Here is a 27,883-nt window from a genome sequence, read left to right on the forward strand (position 1 = left end):
AAACTAAAATCGAAGCCAGTTTTATAAATAAGAAGATAAAGAATGACCTTTTAACATCATACTATAGCAATAAATATGTGAGGTAAAATACAGCCATACAAAGATCTCATAAATTTGTGAGGCTCTATGAAAATAGGTGTTTTGCTCTTTGACCTATCTGTAAGCATGCTAGGATTTATTTCACATATTTTCATTTAAATAAAGTTAATTATTAACACTTACCAGCAGCTTCAAGAACCAGTTGTAGTCTTGCTTTGGCCTGTTCAGCTGGGGGCTAAAAATCAACCATAAAAGACACTTACAAGGTAGTTTTAACAGAGCTTTAAATTAATGCATTATTATGTGAGTATCAGAAAATTGAGAGAACTTTGTCATAATCAGTATTAATATCCACCCACATCTTAACAAAATTCCATCACAGCAGCTCTACCAATCTACTCTCTCATCCTAGTAATCAAATCACACTTTTCATTATTATGATGCAAGAATGAAGTTCTTCTTCTTTTTTTTTTTTTTTACTGGAAAAACTTTTGTTATCCAACATGTACCAGTCAGCAACTGCCTAAATACATGCAATTTAATAAGGAAGCAAAACCCACACATTTAACAACATACTCTCAAGTTGTGTTGTTTCTTTCAATATGGAAACATGCAAAATGACCTATTAGAATTTAAATAGCAACTTAAAGTCCAATACCTCAGGCAAATCATATCCTAAAACCAAATATTTTCTGCTTTCCTTACGGTATTTGAAAGGAGCAATTGTGATAAAGATAGGACACAATGTGAGTTACTGCTTTCAATTTCTACTAACTGTCCTAAAATTATTCTCTCAATGAACTTTGATTCAATACAGTTGATAATGCTGAAACTACTTTCCTACCAGTGACCTTATTCTGAGATTTTTGGATAATATGTTGATGGTATCCAAACTATAAGATGGATTGTATCAAGGTTATGATCTTTATGAAAGACTTGTTAAAAACTGTTTTTAATACTTAAGACTTTACATTTCTTTTTTTTTTTTTTTTAATTATGTATGTATTTATTTATTTATTTTTGGCTGTGTTGGGTCTTCGTTTCTGTGCGAGGGCTTTCTCTAGTTGTGGCAAGCGGGGGCCACTCTTCATCGCGGTGCGCGGGCCTCTCACTATCGCGGCCTCTCCTGCTGCGGGGCACAGGCTCCAGACGCGCAGGCTCAGCAATTGTGGCTCACAGGCCTAGTTGCTCCGCGGCATGTGGGATCCTCCCAGACCAGGGCTCGAACCCGTGTCCCCTGCATTGGCAGGCAGATTCTCAACCACTGCGCCACCAGGGAAGCCCTACATTTCTTAAGATGTCAGTAAGTGACTAAATAATCTCATGTTTATATATAATACCATCATTTGAGAATTAACATTTTACAAGATATATTTGAATGTTTTGCTATTTGTGAAAAAACAGCCTGAATGAAAAGAATTACATAATTGGATATGGAAAGAAGATGTTGTGCTCAGAAAAGTGTAAGAATTTGAATGGTATTTCTGAATAAACTGTAAGAAACAGGATAGGAGAGTGGTAGATGAGACAGGAAAGAAGACAGGGCTAGCCTTTTATACCACAGAAGAGGGATTAACAAACTATGACCTAAACCTGGTTTTGTAAATAAGTTTTATTGGAACACAGCCATGCCCATTGGTTTATATATTGTCCATGGTTGCTTTTGTGCTCAACTCAACAACAGCAGAGTCAACTATTTGTGGCAGAACTCTCATGGCCAGCAAAGTCTAAAATATTTATTATGTAGATCTTTAAGGAAAAGACTATTGACCCCTGCCATATAAGATGGAGAGACTTGGAAGAATTTGAAATAGTGGGGTGACGAGATGAGATCTGCACTCTGACACATCATTCTAGAAATATACTTGAGGATGAAGTGCAAAGAATGTGACAGAAGGCAAAGAGCTCAGTTAGGGAGCAATTAAAGAACTCTAGATGAGAGATGATGAGGGCCTGGGGAGGAGCAGTAGCAGTAAGGTTGGACAGGAAGAACTAGATTTGAGAAACATTTAATTGGTAACATGAAAGGGCTGATTGGATATGAGAGAAGGAGGAGTTGACAAACAAAAAGAATATTTTATGTCATATGTTTGTAGAAAAAAATTTATGTAAGTGTGCTTTATAAAGTTATCAATATTAAAAATGTGACATCAAATTAAAATATCATAGCAAAATATCAATAGAAGACTGTGACATCTACTGAATATGATCTAACAGTTATAAAGGAAACTGCCAAGCAATTAACATGAACATTTATAATGATGAAAGGCAAATGACATTTGACATCAGTATCAGGGAGCATAGTGAGTGTGCAGAACTGTAGAGCCCATGGCCCAGCTAAAGAAAGCAGCTGGTACTCAGCACCAACTCACTGTTGTCAGCAGAAATGCAAATCAAGGGTTATAAAACTTCTTGATTTTTTTCCTGAGACTTTAAGTCACCATAAAGACAAATACTGTGTGGAACAAACAGTACTTCTCAGAGCCAGATTCAATCCCAAAACAGACAGTCTGTAATCTCTGCCATCTACTTAACAAACACAGTAGAAACATGATATTGATACTTTGTGCAACATAGCATAACTAGAATGGCAAGAAGGAAATAATGTTCTGACTAGCAGGTCTCAAGCAAGCACAGAATTATGAAGTATACATTTCAGAGTATCCTAGTAAGCAGTGATGTTTGATAGAAAAATGTGAGAAACTTTATTGCTTAAGATATTTCACGGGAAAGTAATAGGTATTTCATAAGAAAAGATTATTTTTACCAAATAAGAAATATTTAAAACAAATATACAAACTGATGAGTACCCATATTCAGTAAAATATTAACAATATTGTTAGTCTCTTAACCCACAAAACCCCCTCCATAGCAGTTCCCTCTCTCCCCCAGTTAAAACCTATGTCTTAAAAATATGGTGATTACCGTCCCTGAAGAGTCTTGATGGTTGATGATTACGATAAAAACACCTGTTAAGACATATTTATATTTTATTAATTCCTCTAACTATCTATAATACAGGATTCATATTTCAAAGGTAAAGAAAACCAGGGAATAAGAGTAGTTTACTAACTTGCCTTTACTAGTAAATGATAGGCTGAAATTAAGACCTTCTGACTCCAAATCTCAGGATTCTTCTAACTACATCACTAGGATATTCATGAATTCAAAGCAATTAACTTCACAGATATAAAAGCATACGGACAGATTTTTGATTCTGTTCAAAAAAAATCTATGCAAGATAGTACATTTGCCTATACAAATATAACTTCCTAAATTATTTGTGAAATATAGGGATCAATTCCAACTATGGGGACAAACACACTGTTAGATTAGCCAGACTTTTAAAAGTAATTTGTCTTTTATAAGTATTTTTGCTCTTAAAAATATTTGATTCATTTCACAAGCATTTTTCTTGGATAGGGTATTCAGATACACATGTTCTCTGACTTTTTTCCCACCTGCAAATATCTTTCTTTCGCCACAACTGGTGAATAATTTGAATGGATATGGGATTCTCAGTTGCAGTCTTTTTCTCTCAGTCACTTGCCCTTCAAATTCTTTCCAAGTGCTCCTCCACAGTGTTTCAGCCTTGAGTCTGTCCCAGAGAGGGAAAGCATCACAACACGTCTCTTGGCTGAAACCCTCCAGGTCCCACCTGCCTATTTGCATCAGTAGCTTCTTGACTCAGAAAAAGTAGATAAGCTGGAGATGGAAATGGAGAGGAGGCAGCCTGATTTATGTTGCCATCATTCTGATTGCCAGTTATAGTTACTTTTTAGAAAAGATTAAGAAGAAAGAAGAAACAGAATATACAGTTAAAAGAACATTTTTCAACTAATCCATTTTTAGTTAGGTATCATCATACTAAGCTGATTGAAAAAACCTTTGCGGCTTGAGTGCCAAAATTTCTAATGCTTTAGCTATTTTAGAGTGTATTAGACTCCAGGGATTGGTATGAATTCCATCTAAAACTGGTAAATGGTACTAATGTTATTCAGAGCCAGAAAAAAAAAACTTTATGAAATAAAGAAGAAACTAGCATCAAATACAAATGCATGGAATACAGCAATTTCTCAAAATAAGAACTAATAAATGAGGACATATTTAAGAACACAATGTCACAATTATATTGTATGAAGCAAACTTATGGAGAAAAAATTGTATTCTATTAAAAAATAATATTCCTACGGGAAAAAATCTGTAAAAAATACAAATACATGGAGGCTAAACAATACACTACTTAATAACCAAGAAATCGCTGAAGAAATCAAAGAGGAAATAAAAAAATACCTAGAAACAAATGACAATGAAAACATGATGACACAAAACCTATGGGATACAGCAAAAGCAGTTCTAAGAGGAAAGTTCATAGCACTACAATCCTACCTCAAGAAACAAAAACAATCTCAAATAAACAACCTAACCTTACACCTAAAGCAATTAGAGAAAGAAGAATAAAAAAAACCCCAAAGTTAGCAGAAGGAAAGAAATCATAAAGTTCAGGTCAGAAATAAATGAAAAAGAAATGAAGGAAACAAGAGCAAATATCAATAAAACTAAAAGCTGGTTCTTTGAGAAGATAAACAAAATTGATAAACCATTAGCCAGACTCATCAAGAAAAAAAGGGAGAAGACTCAAATCAATAGAATCAGAAATGAAAAAGGAGAAGTTAACGACTGACACTGCAGAAATACAAAGGATCATGAGAGATTACTACAAGCAACTATATGCAAGTAAAATGGACAACCTGGAAGAAATGGACACATTCTTAGAAAAGCACAACCTTCTGAGACTGAACCAGGAAGAAACAGAAAATATAAACAGACCAATCACAAGCACTGAAATTGAGACTGTGATTAAAAATCTTCCAACAAACAAAAGCCCAGGACCAGATGGCTGCACAGGTGAATTCTATCAAACAATTAGAGAAGAGCTAACACCTATCCTTCTCAAACTCTTCCAAAATATAGCAGAGGGAGGAACACTCCCAAACTCATTCTACGAGGCCACCATCACCCTGATACTAAAACCAGAAAAAGATGTTACAAAAAAAGAAGACTACAGGCCAATATCACTGATGAACATAGATGCAAAAATCCTCAACAAAATACTAGAAAACAGAATCCAACAGCACATCACAAGTATCTACACCATGATCAAGTGGGGTTTATCCCAGGAATGCAGGGATTCTTCAATATACGCAAATCAATCAATGTGATATACCATACTAACAAACTGAAGGATAAAAACCATATGATCATCTCAACAGATGCAGAAAAAGCTTTCAACGAAATTCAACATCCATTTATGATAAAAAATCCTCTAGAAAGTAGGCATAGAGGGAACTTACCTCAACATAATATAGGCCATATATGACAAACCCACAGCCAACATCGTTCTCAATGGTGAACGACTGAAACCATTTCCACTAAGATCAGGAACAAGACAAGGTTGCCCACGCTCACCACTATTATTCAACATAGTTTTGGAAGTTTCAGTCACAGCAATGAGATGAAAAAGAAATAAAAGGAATCCAAATCGGAAAAGAAGAAGTAAAGCTGTCACTGTTTGAAGATGACATGATACTATACATAGAGAATCCTAAAGATGCTACCAGAAAACTACTAGAGCTAATCAATGAATTTGGTAAAGTAGCCAGATACAAAATTAATGCACAGAAATCTCTTGAATTCCTATACACCAATGATGAAAAACCTGAAAGAGGAATTAAGGAAACACTCCCATTTACCACCGCAACAAAAAGAATAAAATACCTAGGAATAAACCTACCGAAGGAGAAAAAAGACCTGTATGCAGAAAACTATAAGACACTGATGACAGAAATTAAAGACGATACAAAGAGATGGAGAGATATACCATGTTCTTGGATTGGAAGAAACAACATTGTGAAAATGACTATACTACCCAAAGCAATGTGCAGATTCAATGCAATCCCTGTCAAACTACCAATGGCATTTTTCGCAGAACTAGAACAAAAAATTTTACAATTTGTATGGAAACAGAAAAGACCCCTAATAGCCAAAGCAATCTTGAGAAAGAAAAACGGAGCTGGAGGAATCAGGCTCCAGGACTTCAGACTCTACTACAAGGCTACAGTAAGCAAGACACTATGGTACTGGCACAAAAACAGAAATATAGATCAATGGAACAGGATAGAAAGCCCAGAGATAAACCCACACACATATGGTCACCTTATCTTTGATAAAGGAGGCAAGCATATACAGTGGAGAAAAGACAGCCTCTTCAATAAGTGGTGCTGGGAAAATTGGACAGGTACATGTCAAAGTTTGAAATTAGAACACTCCCTGACACCATGCACAAAAATAAATTGAAAATGGATTAAAGACCTAAGTGTAAGGGCAGACACTATCAAACTCTTAGAGGAAAACACAGGCAGAACACTCTATGACATACATCATAGCAAGATCCTTTTTGACCCACCTCCTAGAGAAATGGAAATAAAAACAAAAATAAACAAATGAGACCTAATGAAACTTAAAAGCTTTTGCACAGCAAAGGCAACCATAAACAAGACGAAAAGACAACCCTTAGAATGGGAGAAAATATTTGCAAATGAAGCAACTGACAAAGGACTAATCTCCAAAATTTACAAGCAGCTCCTGCAGCTCAGTATCAAAAAAACAAACAACCCAATCCAAAAATGGGCAGAAGACCTAAATAGACATTCCTCCAAAGAAGATATACAGACAGCCAACACACACATTAAAGAATGCTCATCACTAATCATTAGAGAAATGCAAATCAAAACTACAATGAGGTATCACCTCACACCAGTTAGAATGGGCATCATCAGAAAATCTACAAACAACAAATGCTGGAGAGGGTGTGGAGAATAGGGAACCCTCTTGCACTGTTGGTGGGAATGTAAATTGATAGAGCCACTATAGAGAACAGTATGGAGGTTCCTTAAAAAACTAAAAATAGAACTACCATATGACCCAGCAATCCCACTCCTGGGCATATACCCTGAGAAAACCATAATTCAAAAAGAGACATGTACCACCATGTTCATTGAAGCTCTATTTACAATAGCCAGGACATGGAAGCAACCTAAATGTCCATCGACAGATGAATGGATAAAGAAGATGTGGCACATATATACAATGGAATATTACTCAGCCATAAAAAGAAACGAAATTGAGTTTTTTGTAGTGGGGACCTAGAGTCTGTCACAGAGTGAAGTAAGTCAGAAAGAGAAAAACAAATACTGTATCCTCACACATATATATGGAATCTAAAAAAAAAAATGGTTATGAAGAACCTAGGGGCAGGACAGGAATGAAGACACAGATGTGGAGAATGGACTTGAGGACATGGGGAGGGGGAATGGTAAGCTGGGATGAAGTGAGAGAGTGGCATGGACTAATATATACTACCAAATGTAAAATAGCTAGTGGGAAGCAGCCACATAGCACAGGGAGATCAGCTCGGTGCTTTGTGACCACCTAGCGGGTAGGGTAGGGAGGGTGGGAGGGAGATGCAAGAGGGAGGAGATATGGGGATATATGTATATGTATAGCTGATTCACTTTGTTATAAAGCAGAAACTAACACACCATTGTAAAGCAATTATACTCCAATAAAGATGTTAAAAAATAATAATATTCCTTAAATCAAAATTAGTAATGCATAATTGGAAAAAAAAATATTACCAAAACTGAATTACACAGAATATTAATGTTGTTCCCTTAAAAAATAAATATTAGCATTGACAATAGAATAACAGTAAGAACAGTATGAATTTTTACTGTAAGGTTTTATATCACATAGGGCTTAAACTTTCTAAATTAATAGGGGTCCTTTTTTGGGGAGGAGGGGTTTGGTAGTCTTTCTATTGCCATGGATTCTACAGAACTGCCCTGCTCCCTCACCTCCGCCTGGGAGCCAAGTATACCTACATAACTCCATTGGTATGCCCTAGTTTTAGAGAAGAAAGTGGTTTCTTAGGAAGAAACAAAAGCTCTTAAGATGAAACCAAAAAAAAGGTCCGTCTCTTGATGACTTGTGGAGGTGACCAACCTCAATGTCTAGACTTTTTCCTTCAACTTTGGTTTTACTCTTATTTAGTCCAATACCCTGAGTTCCTTACAAATAGACTGCATGTCTAGATTCTCAAAATACTGCCAAAGCTAACATTGCAAACCAGCACAATCCTCTGAGCAATGACCATACAAAAAAAAAGAGAAGCAAAAAGAAGCCTGTCCTTACAAAAACCAGTTTACACACTGAACTATTTAAACTATTTGCTCACTCTTCTCACTTCCATTCATATTTAGCTTCCTAACCACTGGCCACCCCTATGGAAATTCTGTAAGTTGATGAAGCTACAGCCTTTCCAGCTGCCAACCACACTTTTGGGTTTGTTCATGACAGGGAAGTATAAAGTCTGAAAGAAAGACTGGCTGAGCAAAGAGAGCACTCAAGCTTAGAAACAACATTTCACAAAATCAAAATTAGGACTGCATTATATGGTTTTCAGCTATTACTCTCAATATTATATTATCATATGCTCTTTTTTATACAAAAAATATATACAGAGAGGATTCTGGAAGATGGCAGAGTAGGAAGCACCAGGAATCCGTCTCCCCATCTAGACAATAATTACACTGGCAGAATCTGTCTGACATAACTCTTTTAGAACTCTGGATTCTTTTGAAGCCTTGCAAACTACCAGGGGAAGATGCGGACAGTAAATTGCGGTTAATTTTGGTCAATTTCAGCTATTAGCACAGTAGCAACTACTCATCCCCCACCCCCAGCCACGTGACAAGCAACAGTGCACCTGTTCCTAGAGCAGCTTGCACACAGCACAAGTGCTGGCAAGAATGTGGAGAAATTGGAACACTTATGTACTGTTGATGGGAATTAAAATGGTACAGGGTTGTGGAAAACAATAAGGCTGTTCCTCAAAAAATTAAAAAACAGAATTACCATATGATCCAACAATTCCACATCTGGGTACATACCCCAAAGAATTGGAAGCAGTGTCTTGAAGAGATATTTGTACACCCATGTTCATAGAAGCATTATTCATAACAGCTGAAATGGAAACACCCAAGTGTCCCCTGATGAATGAAATGGATAAGCAAAATGTGGTACAAACATACACTGAAATATTATTCAGCCTTAAAAAGGAAATTCTATAACATGCTACAACATGGATGTGATCAGAAAAGATGTTTGATATGATTTCAATCTTCTTAAATTTATTGAGACTTGTTTTGTGTCCCAACGTATGGTCAATCCTTGAGAAAGTTCCATGTGTACCTAAGAAGAACGTGTATTCTTCTGCTGTTGTATAAGATAAAACAATTACTCAGGATATCCTGAGTCTCAAGCTCTGCCACTGCAGAAGGTAAGGGTGGGAGAGGAATCAAGGTTGCATGGGCACCTCTGCTGTGTCTGGTGTTGTCAGGTTTGCAGTTCTGGGGAGGGGGATGGTGTCCCAGGCCCTGCTGCCACTGCAGCCCAGTTACCTGTGGCCACAGCTGCCACTGTGGCCAGGAGGCCAAAGTCATGTGTGCTGCCTCCCTTGCTGCTGCTAAATGCTATGGGCCTGTGGGCACAGCTGCTGAGGCTGGAGGGCCTTAATCGCAGGCACCTCCTCTGCTCTTTCCTCAGTTCTATCTCCCCTGTGTGTTCCAGAGCACCCATATGTAGATGTACAGACATGTAGAATTCTCTGGCATTCTGGTATGTTGGGCAGAGTCAGCTTTGCTCAGTTGTGGATGTTTTACTGGTTGAATATTGAAGGGGAGAGACAAAGGTAATGTCTCACTCTATGCCATGATGCTGACATGACTCCAATACAGTTTCAAATTTCAAAGATCTTAAAGCATAATGAGGAAGATAATAAAAATAATAATTTAAAGAAACTACTATTTACTAAATGTTTACATTATGCCAAGCATGTGTGTTACTTCCATATTTTCTTAAAATTTTCAGAGAGCTTATCAAGGTATAATGAAACCACAATAAATTATACCATTTAAAGTGTACAAGTTTTATAGGTTTTGACATACTCATACAGCCATGAAGGCATCATTACTGTTAAGATAATGAGCATGTCCATTACTCCAAAATTTTCCACGTCCTTCTTTAATTCTTCCATGCCCCTCTGTGCCTCCATTCCACTTCCCAGTTCCCAGGCAACCACTAATCTGCTTTCTATCACTATACATTACTTTGCACTTTCTACTATGTTATATAGATGGAATCATATGGTATGTACTCTTTTATGTCTAGCTTTTAAACTCAGCATAATTATTTTGAAATTCATCCATGCTGTTGCATATATTGATATGCATTCCTTTTTACTGCTGGGTAGTATTCCATTGTAAGTAAATACTACAACTTCTTTATGCATTTACCTGTTGACAAACATTCAAACTATTTCTAGTTTCTTGGCTATTATAAAACATACTATAAACATTAAGGTAAAAATCGTTATATAAATATATGCTTTCAGATCTCTTGGGTATATATTTAGGATTGGAATGGTTGAATTGTATGGTAAACATATGTTTAACTTTTTAAGAAAATACCAAACTGTTTCCAAAGTGGTTTCATATTCCCACCAGCACAGTATAGGAGTTTCAGTTGCTCCACATCCTAGTCATGACTTAGTATACCTTATTGTGGTTTTAATCTATATTTCCCTAATGATTATTGGTGTTGAGCATCTTTTCATATGCCTATTTATTATCTATATATATATATATTTGATGGTAAAATAGATGGTCAAATCTTTTGCCAATTTTTTATTAAATTGCTTTCTTATTATTGAGTTTTCAGAGTTCTTAATTATAATGAAAGTAATTTTTCATATATGAGGTCTGCAAATTATACACACACACACACACACACACACACACACACACACACACACACAGGGAATTATATATTTATACTTATAAAGCCTCCCCACCCCACTGAGTGACTTCTTTTTTCATTGTCTTAAGAGTTTCTTTTGAAGAGCAGAATTTCCTAATATTGATGAAGTCCAATTTATCAATTTCGTCTTTTATGAATCATGCTTTTGTGGCGTTACATCTGAGAAATCTTTACCTAACCCCAATTCACAAAAATTTGTCCTATGTTTATACCTAGAAGTTTTACGGTTTGTTTACATTTAGTTCTATGAAATACATTTTGTTAAGTTTGTATATGGTGCAACATATACATTGAAAAACCTTTTGTTTTTCTGTGGTTTTTATTTTTTTCTTTAAATGAGTCTATTTCTAGACTCTCTACGCTGTTCCATTGACCAATTTGTCAGTCTTGATACTAATACCACACTGTCTGTATTTCTTTGAGTACAATTTTACATTAACTTGAAATCAGGTGGAATAACTTCTCCAAATTTTTTCTTCTCAAGTAGTTTTGGCTCTTCTAGCTCTTATGCATCCCCAGTTTCAAAATAAGCTTATCAATTTCTACCAAAAAAAAAAAAAAATCCCTGCTATGATTTTAGCATGGGATTGCATTGAATCTACATAGCCATTTGAGGAGACGGGACATCTTAACAATGTTAAGTTTTAGCCCGGTATATATTTTTCTATCATTTTTACCTCTTGGTCTTTATATCTGAAATGATTTTTTTAAAATAGGCAGCACATAGTTGGATTTTGCTTTTATGTAATCTGAAAAAATTCTGCCTTTTAATTAGAAGGTTTAGACCAATCTACACTCAATGTAAGTAATTAATCGACCACATTGCTATTTGTTTTCTATTTGTCCCATATGATTTTTGCTCCTTTTTCTTCTTTTTCTGCCTTTTCTTAGATTGACCATATTTATAACTCCATTTTATATTCTTTGTTGGCTTATTAGCTATAATTTTTTTAAATTAATTAATTAATTTACTTATTTTTGGGGGGCTGCGTTGGTTCTTAGTTGAGGCAGGCAGGATCTTCGTTGTGGCAGGCGAGACCTCTACTTGCAGTGCACAGCCTGCTCTCTAGTAGTGGCGTGCGGGTTTTTCTCTCTAGTTGTGGCACGCTGGCTCCAGAGCTCGTGGGCTCTGTAGTTTGCAGCATGCAGGCTGTCTAGTTGAGGTGCCTGGGCTCACTGGTTGTGGCACGTGGGCTTAGTTGCCCCGCGGCATGTGGGATCTTAGTCCCCTGACCAGGGATCGAACCCACGTACCCTGCAATGGAAGGTGGATTCTTTACCACTGGACCACCAGGGAAGTCCCCAGCTATAATTTTTTTTTTTTTTAAAGAATTATTTATTTATTTATTTTTGGCTGTGTTGGGTCTTCGTTTCTGTGCGAGGGCTTTCTCTAGTTGTGGCAAGCGGGAGCCACTCTTCATCGCGGTGCGCGGGCCTCTCACTGTCGCGGCCTCTCTTGTTGCGTAGCACAGGCTCCAGACGCGCAGGCTCAGCAGTTGTGGCTCACGGGCCCAGTTGCTCCGCGGCATGTGGGATCCTCCCAGCCCAGGGCTTGAACCCGTGTCCCCTGCATTGGCAGGCAGATTCTCAACCACTGCACCGCCAGGGAAGCCCCCCAGCTATAATTTTTTTGTGTTATTTTGGCTGTTGCTAAGTTTGCAGTATACTTCTTTAACTTATCACCCTCTATCTTCATTATATCACTTCCTATATACTATAGAAACCTTATAATAGTATCCTCTCATTTCTCCCTTCCCAGCCTCTGTATTACTGTTGTCATTGCTGTCACATATTGTTATAAACTCCACAATATATTGTGTTTATGTTTTAAACATCATCTTTTAAAGAGATATATTTACCCATGATGTTATCATTTCTAGTACTCTCTAATCTTTAATTATATCAACCCAGTTTTCCATCTGGTATCATTTTCTTTTTTTTTTGGCTTAAAACAACAATCAGTTATTCTTTCTCATGGTTTCTTCGTGTCAGGAAGATGGGAAGGGCTCAGCTGGGCAGGTGCACACAGCTGGGTGTTTGGCCAGCTGTCTCTTTGTCCTCATGTGGTCTTGGTGGTCTCTTGGCATGGGCTCGTTTGGGCTTCCTTACAACATGGTGGCTTCTAGGCATTTGGGCTGTTCCATGACAGCTGATGGCTTCCAGAGGGAGTGTTCCAACAAGCTGTGGTGCTTTGTATGCCTCCCTCTTAGCAGTCACAGTGTCACTTCTACTGCACTCCACTGGTTACCAAGAGTTCCAAGCCAAAGTCAAGGGAAGGAGAATTAGATTCCATGTCTTGATGGGGGAGTTGCAAGGTTCTCGAAGTGCATGTGGGGTGGGAGATATTGTTTTGGCTGTCTGTCACATGTGATGCTCCATATGTTTCCTTACTGCCCCCCTCCCAGTCCTAGCTGAGTCAGGGCACCCCAAGGGCTCCTTGTCATGCCCTGACCATCTGGTATTCCAGCCAAAAGGAAATGCTAACCCGAGTCTTGCTGGGGCCTTCCCTGCCTCCCTGAGGACACAAAGACCTGTGTCCCATTACTCAACCCACCACCCTTTCCAGGGGCCATTTCACCCTGCCGGACCCAGAGCCTTTCCTCCAGGTCCAGAGCAGCTCCCAGTCCCTGAGGACTCACTTTTTTTTTTTTTTAAATTATTGGAGTATAATTGCTTTATAATGTTGTGTTAGTTTCTGCTGTACAGTGAAGTGAATCAGCTATATGTATACCTATATCCTCTCCCTTTTGGACCTCCCTCCCACCCCTAGCCCCCATCCCACCCATCCAGGTCATCACAGAGCATGGAGCTGAGCTTCCTGTGCTTTACAGCATGTTCCCACTAGCTATCTATTTTACGCATGGTAGTGTATGTATCTCAATCTTAATCTCCCAATTTGTCCCACCCTCCCCTTCCGCACCTGTGTCCACATGTCCGTTCTCTACGTCTACGTCTCTATTCCTGCTCTGCAAATAGGTTCATCTGTACCATTTTTCTAGATTCCACATACATGCGTTAATATCCGATATTTGTTTTTCTCTTTCCGACTTACTTCACTCTGTATGACAGACTCTAGGGCCAACCACGTCTCTACAAATGACCCAATTTCGTTACTTTTTATGGTTGAATAATATTCCATTGTATATATGTACCACATCTTTTTTTTTTTCATGTTTTGCCTTTTTATTAAGAAAGATTTGAACTTAGAGAAAAATGGCAAGAAATGTACAATGAACTCTAGTACATCCTGCATCTAAGTTCAGCAGTTGTCATCATTTGGCCACATTTGCTTTAATGCTCTATGCTTCTCTCAACATAACAACAACAACAACAAGTAGTAGTATTGTTGATTTGAAAGTAAGTGGCAGACAGCATGACCATTTTACCTCTAAATACATTAGTGTATATTTCCTAAGAACAAGGACCTTCCTTTTTATGTGTGGTGTGTACCACATCTTCTTTATCCATTCATCTGTCAATGGACGCTTAGGTTGTTTCCATGTCCTGGCTATTGTAAACAGTGCTGCAATGAACACTGGGGTACGTGTGCCCTTTTGAGTTATGGTTTTCTCAGGGTATGTGCCCAGTAGTGGGATTGCTGGGTCATATGGTAGCTCTAGTTTTAGTATTTTAAGGAACCTCCATACTATTCTCCACAGTGGCTGTATAAATTTACATTCCCATCAACAGTGCAAGAGGGTTCCCTTTTCTCCACACCCTCTCCAGCATTTCTGGCTTCTAGATTTTTTGATAATGGCCATTCTGACCAGTGTGAGGTGATACCTCATTGTAGTTTTGATTTGCATTTCTCTAATAATTAGTGATGTTGAGTATCCTTTCATGTGCCCCTTGGCCATCTGTATGTCCTCCTTGGAGAGATGTCTATTTAGGTCTTCTGCCCATTTTTTGATTGGGTTGCTTGTTGTTTTGATATTGAGCTCCATGAGCTGTTTGTATATTTTGGAGATTAATCCTTTGTTGCTTCATTTGCAAATATTTTCTCCCATTCTGAGGGTTGTCTTTTCGTCTTGTTTATGGTTTCCTTTGCTGTGGAAAAGCTTTTAAGTGGTATCATTTTCTAGTGCTGAAATGGGTTCCTTTGATATTTCTTGTACTGCAGGATGTTTGGTGATGAATTCTTTCCATTTTTGAGTGTCTTTTAAAAAAATTTTCATTTGGCCTTCATTTTTGAAAGATATTCTCCCAGGGTACAGAATTCTAGGTGTATAGTATTTTTCTTCCATTATTTTAAAGATGTTGCTTTACTGTCTTGTAGTTTGCATTGTCTCTGATGACAAATCTGCTTCCATGCTTATCTTTATTCCCTCATACATAATAACAATGATATTTTTACTCTATTTGCTTTTAAGATTTTCTTCTCATAACTGGCTGTAAGCAATTTGATTGTGATATGCCTTGGTGTAGTTTTATTCACATTATCTGCGCTTGGGGCTTGTGGAGCTTCTTGGATCTGCTATTTTATAGTTTTTATCAAGTTTGGAAACATTTTAGTCATTATGTCTTCAAGTATATTTTTCTGTTGCCCCCTTTTCTCACCTTTCCCTTCAGGACCCCAGTGACATGAATGTTGTGTACTTGGCTGCCTGAAGTTGTGCCACAGCTCAGAAATGCTCTTTTTTTTCTGCTTTTGTTTTTTAGTCTTTCTCTCTCCAGTTTCATTTTGGATAGCTTCTTCTGCTATGTCTTTTAGTTCACTGATCCATATCCTGCAATGTGTCATCTCCATTAACCTCATCCGGTGTAATTTTCATCTCAGTCATATAGTTTTTATGTCTAGAATTTTTATTTTTTATAGTTTTCATGTTTCTACTAAATACATTCAGTCAATCTAGCAGCTCTCTGACCACACAAAACATAGTTATGATAATTCTATTAATGTCCTTATCTACTAATTTTCTTATTGTATCAATTCTGAGTCAGTTTCAACTGATTGATTTTTCTAATACATGTTATACTGATTTGGTTTCATGAATACATGGTAATTTTTGATAGAATGTCAGAAATTGAGAATTTTATTTTGTTGTGTGTTGGATATTTTTGTATTCCTATAAATTATCTTAGTCTTTGTTCTGGGACACAGTTAAATTACTTGGAAGCAGTTTGATCCTTTCAGTTCTGACTTTGTTAGGCAGAACCAGAACAACTTTAAGTCTGTAGTTAATTTTTCCCCACTATTGAGATAAGACATTTTTAGTACTTGATTGGAAGCACCATGAATTAGGAGGCTTTCCATACTGGTTGTTGGGAACAGCGCTATTCCCAGCTCTGCGTGAATGGGAGGTACGATTTCCTCGAATTACTTCAGGTGGTTCTTTCCCAAGCCTTGGATAGTTTCTTCACATGCAAGTACTGATGAGTAGTCTGCTGAATACTCAAGGGGTCCTCTGCAGATTTTCTGTAGCTCACTCTTCTCTGGTAACCTGCCCTGTGAATTCTAGAGGCTTTCGCCTCCCTGATATCACAGGTCCATCTTCTCAACTGAAGGAGACCACCAGGTGCTGCCTGGGTTCTCCCTCCCTGTGGCATGACAGGACAAGTTCTCTAGGCCTTAAGCTGGAGCAATTGAATGGCTCACCTCATTTTTCCCATCTCTCAGGAATCACTGTCTTTCATGTTTGATGTCCACTGTCTTGAGAGCTGTTTTTTCAAAGAATTTGTCCAATTTTTTAGTTGTTTGACATGGGAGGGTAAATCTGACCTGTTATTCCATCTTTACTGGAATCATAAGGCTATTATTTCTTTTAATACTGACAACAGCCTTGTGGGGAAAAGTTACTGGTCCAGAGTCACATAGCCATTTTTCTAATGCATGTTCATAAAAATGCATTATCTATACAAAAAACCTATCGGTTCCCTTTGTCTGGACAACTTTTACTTCCTTTTCCTAGCTAAACTATGTTCTTTCAGAGCTCAGCTCAAGAGGCAACACCTCCTAAAAATCTCATCAGTTTCAGCTTATTTTCTCCCTGACTGCTTTCATGATGATTACAATTCTCTGCTCTATGTTCCTGTAATGTCCTAGGCACACATGTATCAGTACATCTTCAGTATAATTACTCATTTTGTTTCCTATCTTTCCTTCTTTGAAGGTTATCAGCTTTTTTAAGGCAACAACTGTCTTACATCTCTGTGTCATTAGCACCTAGGATAGTATTTGGAAAACAGTCAATGCTCAGTAGGTATATATTTGAAATAAACTTCCTAGTAAATTTTAGAATCCTTGTAATTATCATATATAAAATAATTTAGAAGTACTAATGTCAAGGAATTCTATCTGTTAGGAAGAATTTACCTAACTTAAATAGCTGGATGTTTGAGAGAATGATAATGGTATTGTGGAAATTATAACAAATAGTAAAAATGAACCATGTAATCTGCACATAATTAATAAGTTTTTTAACCAACCCGTTTGACAATAAAATGGTAATTCTTAAAGTGATCACATGAGCTCCATATATATATATATAAGTGATAATTTCTATGTGCCATATCTTTCCCAGCAACATGAAAGACATTCCTGAAAGACAGCATAAACTACCTAAAAAAAATTAACTTTTTTGAAAAAAATCTAATAGTTATTTTATGCTTATAATGTTCCAGACCCTGTGCTAAACACTTTACATACATCTTATTTAACAAAATTCTCATAACAATCCTGACAAGACAGGCATTCTTAATGTTATCTCTTAGATGAAGAATAAATTACCATAAGTTACAAAGATGATAAGGTGGCAGAACTTGAATTTTAACCCAGATCACAAAATCTATGTTCTTAGCAACTCTATACTGCCTCATAACTTGAGATTCATCTGCTTATTAAGTTTCATTGGGGGTGGGAGGAGAGATAAATCTAATAATTTTTAATTGCCAGAAAAGACTGATAAAGTCAAAACTAAATTTTCTTTAGTCTTTTGGATGCTACCATTAACGATCTTAAAGACTGTGAGTGCCATCTAAAAAGCTCATTTTAATCAAGCTTTTTCAGATGAGTAACTTTAAAAATATTAAACAGATTCACAGTATAGGTACTGTGAATTTTCCTTTAAAGTAAATGCAATCTCAGTATGACAGAGACACCTATCAACAGCTTATCATATTTCTGGCTACATTTCATTTTAACAGTTACTATAATTCTATCTCTTAGGATCAAGGTCTAAGCTAGAAATATTACAAATAGCTCAAAAGTAGATTTATCTTGCCTCTAGAACTCAGCACCAAGTTAGTTTAAGTAAAGACCAGAAAAGAAGAGAATTAAACCAACAACACATATTCTATTCCCAACAGCAAATTCATCTTAAAAGTTTTAACCAAACATTTTCTCTAAACAGCTTAAGGGGTTTGCAAAAAAAGTTATTTATAGCTACTTTCTTTATTAGAAACTGAGAAAAGTGTCATTTTATAGATGAGTAAGTTAAAGAGGTGACTCTGAACCTAAGGTTACAACAACCCTCTCAAGGTCTGTTTAAGAAACTCATATTCACAATCCAATACTAGTACCTACAAAATGACGCAGCTCATATACTATGCAAATACATAGCCAGGCTTATTTGTTTATACATTGTTTATGGCTGCAAGCAGAAGGGTTGTATAGTTGTGGTAGAGATCTTATGGCCCACAAAGCCTAAATATTTATCTGGTCCGTTATAAAAAAGGCTGACCCCCGATCTAGACTACTATACCTGTATCCTTTCCACTTACCTTTTTCATCCTATTTACAGCTGCTAACGTTATCTTCACAAAGCAAGACTCTAAGTTGTTGCTTAAATAATTCATCAGTGACTCTCCACTGCTTCCAGAGTTAAGCATAAATTCATCACCTTAATTTTCAATGCCATCAGTACCTTTCAACCTTATTCTTCTATCCTTATTTTTCAACCATTTCTGTCTTCATATCCAACATTTCAATAATACATGGCCTCTCACTATTTCTCAACCACGTCTTGCATATCTCTCCCCCTGCTTTCCTCATGTAGAACCCCCTACTTGGAATTTCCTTTTCCTCAGTCATCCTTAGTTGTAGAAATGCCACCATCTTTGTCCAGCCCTAACTAGTTGGTTGGATACAGTATGGACTGTTAAATGACCCACAGAGTACTCAAAATCCTTGTGAAAATGCTACAGACTACCTCTCTGTCCTTTCAAAATGACTGCCCTCTCCCTTTCTTCGTTTCCTTCATTCCTAGCCCCAGATATGGAACCTCACTACTTAAACTACCTTTTAACAGAACTTAGGCAGAAGGTTTAGATTTCTAACTTATGAAGTAGCTTTATATGGAAGCTAGGTAGATGAAGGAGAAATTCTCTCCCCTCTGTGGAACCAAGACAGGCGGGGAGAAAGAGAAAGAAGCTTGGCTAATTTAATGAAAGTTTAGAAGCTTAAAACAAACAGAAAATGGAAGAAACAACAAACCCAAACCATCATTTATTTGTAATGGCTACACAATTGTGCCACAGAAATGTTTACTTAACATTTCCCCTGTCAGAAATTGTGGCTTTTTTTTTCTTTGACAGCTGAACCAAAAGATTCTCCCACAAAAAGAAGGCATTAGGGCTTTTTATATGCATCAGTTATTTGTACATTAGGCCTGTCAGAAATTCTAAAATAATTCCATGCAAAACAAATTATTTTACTAATACTTCTAGACATGACATTGAGGTTAAAATTAGATTTAATAATACAGTTGTTTATATATTAAAAGGTAAGGTACAAATAATTTCAGTTTCCTAAATTTTTTGTAAAGTGAAAAAGTGTGTGGTAACATATAAAAAAACATTCATATGGTTCTAAACTCTATTTTAATATCTTGGTGTTTTTTAACATCATTATAACCATCTACTTTTGCTATCACAAGTTTAAGTATCAGCACATCTTTTAGTCCATAAATATTAACATTTTAGGATAATCTATTAGATATTATTTTAAAGAATTACATAAATATCTTTCCCGATTCTTTTAGAATTCAGTTTAAAATAATACTTCCTATTTTTAAAATCCTTTGTAGCATGGCAACAACTATTTCTAAGAAACTTATTCCCTGTGACTACTTTTCTTTCTGCTTTTTCACTTTGTCTCTCTCCCTTTGTATCATATCATGACTGCTGGGAAGGGAATGGTGTTCTCTGCAGTACCAATCATCTGGACTGGTCTACTTATTTCTCTTTGCTTTACTGACTTCACAAAAGTTTTTAACTCTCTTGACAAAACCTTTTTCGTTTCATTCCAAGTTATAATTTTTACATTTGAATGCAGTTACTTTACTTTGTCTCTAAAAGATCTTCCAAAATCACTTTTTGGAAGTGTTTTTGCTACCAAAAGACAAGAGGTAAAAGTACTAGAAAGTTTTTTAAAACATGTTTTCTCCACAAAAACATTCATCAAATATTCAGTTGTCTGAACCACAGTGTTCAAAAATGGACAATGAAGCAGATAAAATATTTGTTTGACCTTTTGTAGGTTTACTTTATGTCTCTATGAACATGTTGTAGAAAATAATCTATTCGATTGGAATGATTTACTAAGAGATTTTCTAGATGGAATATTTGCATACAGGATATGTTTCATTATGTGCCTGAAAGTTTTATATGCGTGAAAGAAAAAGGCAAAAGGCAAAAGATTCATTGGGCGTTCGAAGAACTGTATTCTAGTCTTGACTTGTGTAAACTCTAAGGGCTTCTGTTTCCTTGTCCATGCAAGCGTGTTCATTACAATGTTTTTCAAAACTAGAAAAGTGTCCCCCCAAAGTAAACGATTAAATAAATTGTGGTCTAACCCCTTGATGGAAGCAGCATAGTAGTCAATTTTTCAAATATTTTTAAAGACATTAAATAACATGGGGAAATGTTAGAATTACATTTTTAGACTGTAAAACTATATATGTAAAATGACCCAGATTGGTAAAAAAATTTTTAAATAAAAAATTTTTATATAAAATGCATATCCTAGAAAAAACTAGAAAAATATATGATAAAATGATAACAATTTTTATTTTCTACTCTATCCTTAATCCTTCCTGTATTTTCCAAGTAGGATTTCATCAGCCGGACCAGGAAAAATGGGTTTCATGACAAAAGGAGAAATCTTTAAAGGTAAAAGAATAAATTAAAAAAACTTGGAAGACTATTAAATTCTTTTTACAGTTCAATACAAAGTACGTTTATGCCACATTTTAGTGTATTAAAGTTTGCTCTAAAAATTGCAAGAACTATTTAAGTTTTGCCTATAATCTGACACTTGACACCCATTCTTGCTACTACCACGAGGTTAAAGACATATTTTGCTAAGAGGTGAATTTTATAATGGATAAATGTACCAGCCTTTTGCCTCAGGAGACCTGTGATCAATAACTGGCTTAAGTAATAAGTGAAAATGATGTAGATGATCAAATACAGGTTTTTTAGTTGACATTAGGCTAATCACAAAACCACTTCACTATTCATCATAATTAATGATCTCTGCTTAAGGAAAGCCCAAAACCATGGGTGTTGTTAGTCATGATTAAAATGTATTGGCAGAGGCTTGATTTCTAACCTATGTTGCTATTTTTCTTTTAGAATTCTAATGCAGAGCCCAAGTAATGTACATATATATAATCAATACATTATTTCTTCGCCTTTCATTCTAAAATAATCAAATTCCTCTCTCTTTCTTGCTAGTCTCCTGCTGACCCCTCCTTGCCGATCTAAAAAAATGAGGTAACCTAAGCCCTATTTTACTCATGAAAACTGTCACACTAATAAAACCCTATAATCGAAAGTAGTGCTTTATACACTTAAAAAAAATACCTAGTATAAAAGGGCAACAAAACAATACATTTTCATAGTAACCTAAGTATGATAACCAACTCTTTACCACTTGACTAACCCACACTTTTCAACTGACCACTCTACCAAAATGGCAGCTTATTTTTCACATTCTTGAAAAATACATTTTTTCAAGATTGGTTTTACATATATTTTATTTTTTATTTGTTCACAAGGCCATGAGGAACAAAATATTTTTTTAAAAAAACGCTTAAGGTAAAGTTATATGAAATGTTAATATGCTGTCATTTTTTTAACTACAAAAGTGGCAATTTCATTTTGTTCAACTTAGTATGAAACAAAATTCATGTGGGAGCAGGGCTGACTTCTTTGGCTTAGAAGCAACAGAAGAAATCATGAAGGAAAAAGACTGACAGATTTGACTGCATAAAAATACTCAATTTTATATAAAAAGTATCCAACAACACAGAACTAAAATAGAATAGCAACAAATCTAACCAAGAGTTTATAGCTTCATTTCAAAACAGTTCCTTAAAGTTGATAACAAAATCACTATTTCTAAAAGATTAGAGAAAGAAAGATCATAAGACAACTCACACAGTAAAAAGACAGCTAGTCAAACTCTCTCCTTAGATTTCTCTGGGAGAAGTCTCTGTTATTATTATTATTAAAATGTGCAAATTAGATAACTCTGATACTTAATGCTAGCCAATGATGCCAAACTCTCCTACTTCACTTATAAATTGCATCTTATAAATTGATATGACACCTATGGAAAGCAATGTGGAAAATGTGAAAGAAGCCCTAAAAGTACTCATACTCTTTGAGAAAGTATTTCTAATTCTGGGACCTAGAAGAAAATATTTAAAATAACTGAGAGCTATGATCATTCAGATATTTCAGATACTTGCTTTAAAAAAGTGAAGGCCAGGAAATAACCTAAATCTCCAACAATAAAGAACTAGTTAGGTAAATCTACTTCATGAGATATAATATTACTATTAAAAACAATGACAGTGTTAAACATTTAAAGTATGCAAAACTGCCAACCAATGAGAAAATGACAGAGTACCATATATTAAAAAGATTTTAAATGTTCATACCCTTTGACATAGGATTTTCATTTCAAGAATCTAGCCTAAAATAATCATTTAAGATTCAAAGATCTATGTACAAAGATGTTTGTCACAGTGCTATCTATAAGAGCAAATGATTGAAAAATGATTGAAAGCAATATACCAGTAAATTTCTAACAACAAGAGAATAATTAAGTTTATTTCAATACATTGATATAGTAAAGTATGATGTAGCTATTGAAAATGCTTACCAAAAAAATTAATGACATTGAAAATTATTCAAATTATACTGCTAAGTGAATATGCAGGGTACAAATTTAGATCATACTTTAGATTTGATTTGTGAAATACATACTATAATATGGATGCATAGAACAAAGATATGAAGAAACCATCCCAAAATGTTACAATAGTATATTCTTCCAGCAATGGCAGCAAGAAGAGATAGGTGTACATCTGGACAAAGTGACTAAAGAGCACTGGGAAATAATTAAAGGCAGATGACAACCTGAGACGTATTTACTGAAGCAAACTGCTACTTCATCAAATAAGAATGGCAGGTTTTGTTTTTCTTGCTTGGGAACATTACATCTCACCTGGCTTAAATGGCAAAAATCCACAGCTTGAGCACCAGAGGTAGTAGACTTGGTTCACGGCAGTAGCAGAACAACTAGACCTTTAATGGGGAAATTTTGGAAGTCAGAGAGCCATAGAAGGTTGAGATTATAAATTGTCCATATGCTCCTAGCTGTCTACTAAATTATGCATGTGTGCAGAAAATCTAAGAGAATACAGTGAAGACTGAAAACCTGGGATACTTATAAATTTGCTCCACCTTGTAATGTATTCCTCATCTATATACATCCCAGCCATAGTGTGGAAGCCTTACTGCCCTGAGGCATCATTCACTGACCACTAAACTATACCAGGCACAGGAGCCATGCTAAGCAGACAACACCAACAAACACACAAAAACTGAGCTAAGACACCAGCAGCTGAACACTGCAAAGGCAACAAATTTCACGGATTGAGTCTAGGAAAGATAACTGCTTCCTAAAACAAAACCCCAAAAACCTTCAAAAGAAAAAAAAAAAGAATCTAGAGCCACAACATGTTAACCACAAGTCCAATTTGCAAGCAAAATTTACCAGACACTAAAAAAAAAAAAAAAATATGAAAGTATGAACCCATATTCAAGAAACAAGAGTGGTTAATAGAAAATAACTCGAAATTGGCCCAGATGTTTGATTTAACAAGTAAAGATTTCAAGGAAGTTGCTATAATTCGTTCAAAGAATTAAAGGAAAATATGCTAAGAAGGACTAAACAAATAGGGAATCTCAGTGGAGAACTTTGAAACTATAAAGAAAGAACCAAATGGAAGTTCCACATTTGACAAATACAATAACTAAAATGGAACCGCCCCCCGCCTCAGAAAAAATCTTCACATCACTAGATGGGTTCATTAACAGACTGATACGGCAGAAGAAAGAATCACTGAATATAAAGACATATCAATAAAAATTATCCAAAGCAAGAAAAACAAAAAGAAAAAATACTGGAGGTAAATGAACAGGGCCTTGGTGAGCTGAGGGACAATATCAAACATCCTAACATAAATATCCTAGAAGGAGAAAAGAGAGAGAAAGAAAGAGGCAGAAAAAATATTTGAAGAAATAATGACCAAAAAGTACCAAATTTGGTGGAAAACTTTAACACTTCAACAAAACTCAATGGTTCCCAAGTGGACAAAAGCAAAAAGAACCAAACTTACACGCACCATGGTCAAACTCCTAAAAGCCAATGGCAAAGACAAAATCTTGAAAGCAGCAAGAAAAAACACCACAACACATCAAGGAAAAAATACAATTAACAGCTGACTTTTCATCAGAAACAATGCAGACTAGAAGGCAATGGTGATGGCATATTTAAAGGGCTAGTGAAAAAATACTTGTCAATCAAGAATTCAATATCCAACAAAAATAAAGACAAAATAAAAACATTCACAGATAAACAAAAACTGAGCTAAGTCATTGCTAGTGGACCTGCCCTAATAAGAAATACTGAAGGAAGTCCTTCTGGATAACAGAAATGAATGATAACTCAGAACTCAGAATAGGAAGGAATGAAGAGCAATGGAAAGAGTAAATATGTGAGTAAATATGAGAAATATTTTTTATTTTCTCTCAATTTTTAAAAAAGACATATACTTGCTGAAAGCAAAGATTCTACCACTCTATTGTTGAGTCCACAGAGTATATAGATGCAATATATACAATAGCAATAGTACAAAGGAAAGGAAAATGGAGGTAAACTGGAAAATGAAGGTAAACTGGTATATTTTATTGGAAGTAAATCAGTATTAATTTGAAGTAGTCTGTAATAAATTAAAGATGCATACTGTAATCCCTAGAGCAACTTAAATATATTTTCTACAGTGTCTTTGAAAACTTATATGATCAGAATATCACTTAAATACAACAGTATAAATACATACTGCTTAAAAACAAACAAAAAACAGAAAGAAGTGCACCAAAATAGTAACAGCCCTGAATCAAAACAGAAGCATTATAAGTGACCTTTTCCTTTTTTTTGTTGTTTCTGAACTGCAAATGATTACAATATTTTAAAATGGAATATTCCAATAAAATTTAAACCATACAAAATATACCATAATAAATATACCAAAAAGCTCAAGAGATACTAAAGACATTTTTAATATGGGCATCAGGCATGGGCATCAGGGAGTTTATAAGCCTCTTGAAATAATTAATATGCACTTATATTTTGCTGGACAGAGAATCTATAGTTTTTATCAGATTCCCAAAGGGATCCACATGTCCAAAAAAGTTAAGAACCACTGTTCTAAAGTATTAATAAATGGCTTGCCAAATCCCATTCATTTGGACTGTGGATTCTGAAGCATCCTTATGTAATTATTGCCTTTTGAAATGAAAATTCACTAATGTAAGTTAGTTCACAGCTCTTTAATTTGCCTTTATTCTTATTTCAGAAACTCAGATCTCGGTGATAGGAAGAAAGAGGGTAAGGAGAATATTCTATGGGCTGCAAAAGCAGAAAATAGCAAGGTGATTGTATAAACTGGAAGTCCCCTATTGCTGAAGCAAGGTATTCATCTATGTAATTTTTGCTCTTATTTTTCCACATAAGTCTTCATGAAAGGGCCTATGAGTTTATGATATTTTAAAGATTTCTTAGGAAATTTAATGTTCAGGCAGGTTGGGAATTACTATTCTGAATTAACAGTGAAGTCCTGAGGCTAAGTTGGTTTGTGATCATTTCTGTATCCCTATCACCCAAAGCAGTACCTGGAACAAAGAAGAGTTTTAATAAACAATTTGTTGAATAAATAAATGAGTCTTCTTTTTCATAGTACATGGATAAAAAATAAAATCAGGCAGTATAGAATTACCATTTATATTACACATAAATACTGAGATAAGAACATGCCTACACTCCTTAGATAATAAGTTACTGGTTATATTAGAAAATTTGTGTTTGGATTATTAGTGCTGAAGTATTCCAGATCTCTGTCCCTGATATCCTTTCTGTCCTCACTGGTCAAGTAAAAATAGCCTCTCATTCACATTATTCCCTAAGGGAAACATATCTTAGTCCTTGAGTCAGCAGTACCTCTTGGGGTCTTGAGTGACTACATCACGAGACACTTACCTAGACCTAGACAAACTTAGTGTTGTTTCTATGAAAATAGCAACAATCCCATTTTAGATCACTTCCAAATCCAAAGCAAATCTTCCCACAGAGTTGCTTAAAAAGTATTAAAATTCTTGTCTTTTAAAACTATAAACTTAAACATACAAAGATCATAGATTAAAGTATAAACGGTACCTTTAACATGATATTCAGACAAGGTTATCTGATCAGGCAATTCACAGAATAGAGAAACCATTCCTTGAAAACCCAGCAACCCATTTACTCTGTTCCATCCTGAACATGCAAAGGGTCCCAATCCTGTGGGAAGAGACGTTTCAAGCACTACATATATGCATGCTAGTAGTGGACCTTATTAGTAAACCCATTTTATTATAAAATTCATTTCAAAATTTGGAATTATTAACAATGATAATTATACAACAACAAAAAACTAACTGCATGGAGAAAAAATCTCGAGACAGAGTATGTTTTTAATGATTAAGTATAGTAGAACACTATCCTGATTAGGAATGTTAACACAAAATGTGGTATTTTGGTCCACTCAATATACTCACCAAAACACACTACAAATGTAGGGGATGGTTCACAATGGACTAAAACTGAGTTAGACTCATACATTTCAGGGTTTGCCAGGTCAACCTTGGAGTGGGTCTATCAGAAATCTAGTGTTTGACCAAGAAGTAGCTTGCAAAAGAAGTCACTCCTCAGGGAGATGTGAGCTAAAGTGGATAAGCTGAACTTCATAACAATGTTTTAGCCATCAGATTTGGTGATTTCCAAGTTCAGAATATGTATCCATCACTCTAATTTCTCTTCGATCCAGGCTTCTGCCCCAGCCCCTCCTCTACCTTGGGTCTTATTTATGGGTCCTAGGACAAGAGAGGGGTGGGAATAAAAACTCAAAGTTACTTTCACTATAATCTTCTTTAAAACACTCGAGGCATTCATGCTAAGGTACTCCCTGCCCTTAAGAGAATGTAGTATAAAAAGGGAGACAGGCAGCCTTCCTAAACTGTGACAGAGGCTCATGCAGGAAGATCAATCACATGGCCTGGCACACAGAGAAATACCTTGCTCGTGTGGTGGTGCCTAGTGGGATCAGCAGTAGAACAGGGCAGAGGAGAGTCAAAATAGAGAGGGATTTAAAAATAAGAGGTGAGGGTCGTCGTTGTTGTTGTTGTTTTTTAACTTTTCAAACCACCTATGTTGTTTATGAACACATGAGGCAATTCTCCTCAAAACTGCCACAGACACTTGGGGGACACTGATATTCACCTTAACTAGAAGGGCAAAAGTCAGTAAAGCACCTTTTGCAAAAAGAATTTTGGTTTTATTTGAACATTGCCTTTTAGA

At 35.8% G+C, this 27,883-nt stretch overlaps 1 protein-coding gene across 6 annotated transcripts in view; it reads right to left on the minus strand.

The window, feature by feature from the left end:
• RSRC1 (arginine and serine rich coiled-coil 1) overlaps positions 1 to 27,883 on the minus strand; it is a 427,490-nt gene that overhangs the window by 165,488 nt on the left and 234,119 nt on the right. For all 6 annotated transcript variants that reach the window (XM_059921838.1, XM_059921836.1, XM_059921835.1 and 3 more), the window contains one exon: positions 223 to 274. In XM_059921838.1, coding sequence (XP_059777821.1) covers positions 223 to 274 — 52 coding nt within the window. The remainder of the gene's footprint in view (positions 1 to 222; positions 275 to 27,883) is intronic.

This window comes from Balaenoptera ricei, chromosome 4, assembly GCF_028023285.1.
Source record: "Balaenoptera ricei isolate mBalRic1 chromosome 4, mBalRic1.hap2, whole genome shotgun sequence".
NCBI classification, from domain to species: domain Eukaryota; kingdom Metazoa; phylum Chordata; class Mammalia; order Artiodactyla; family Balaenopteridae; genus Balaenoptera; species Balaenoptera ricei.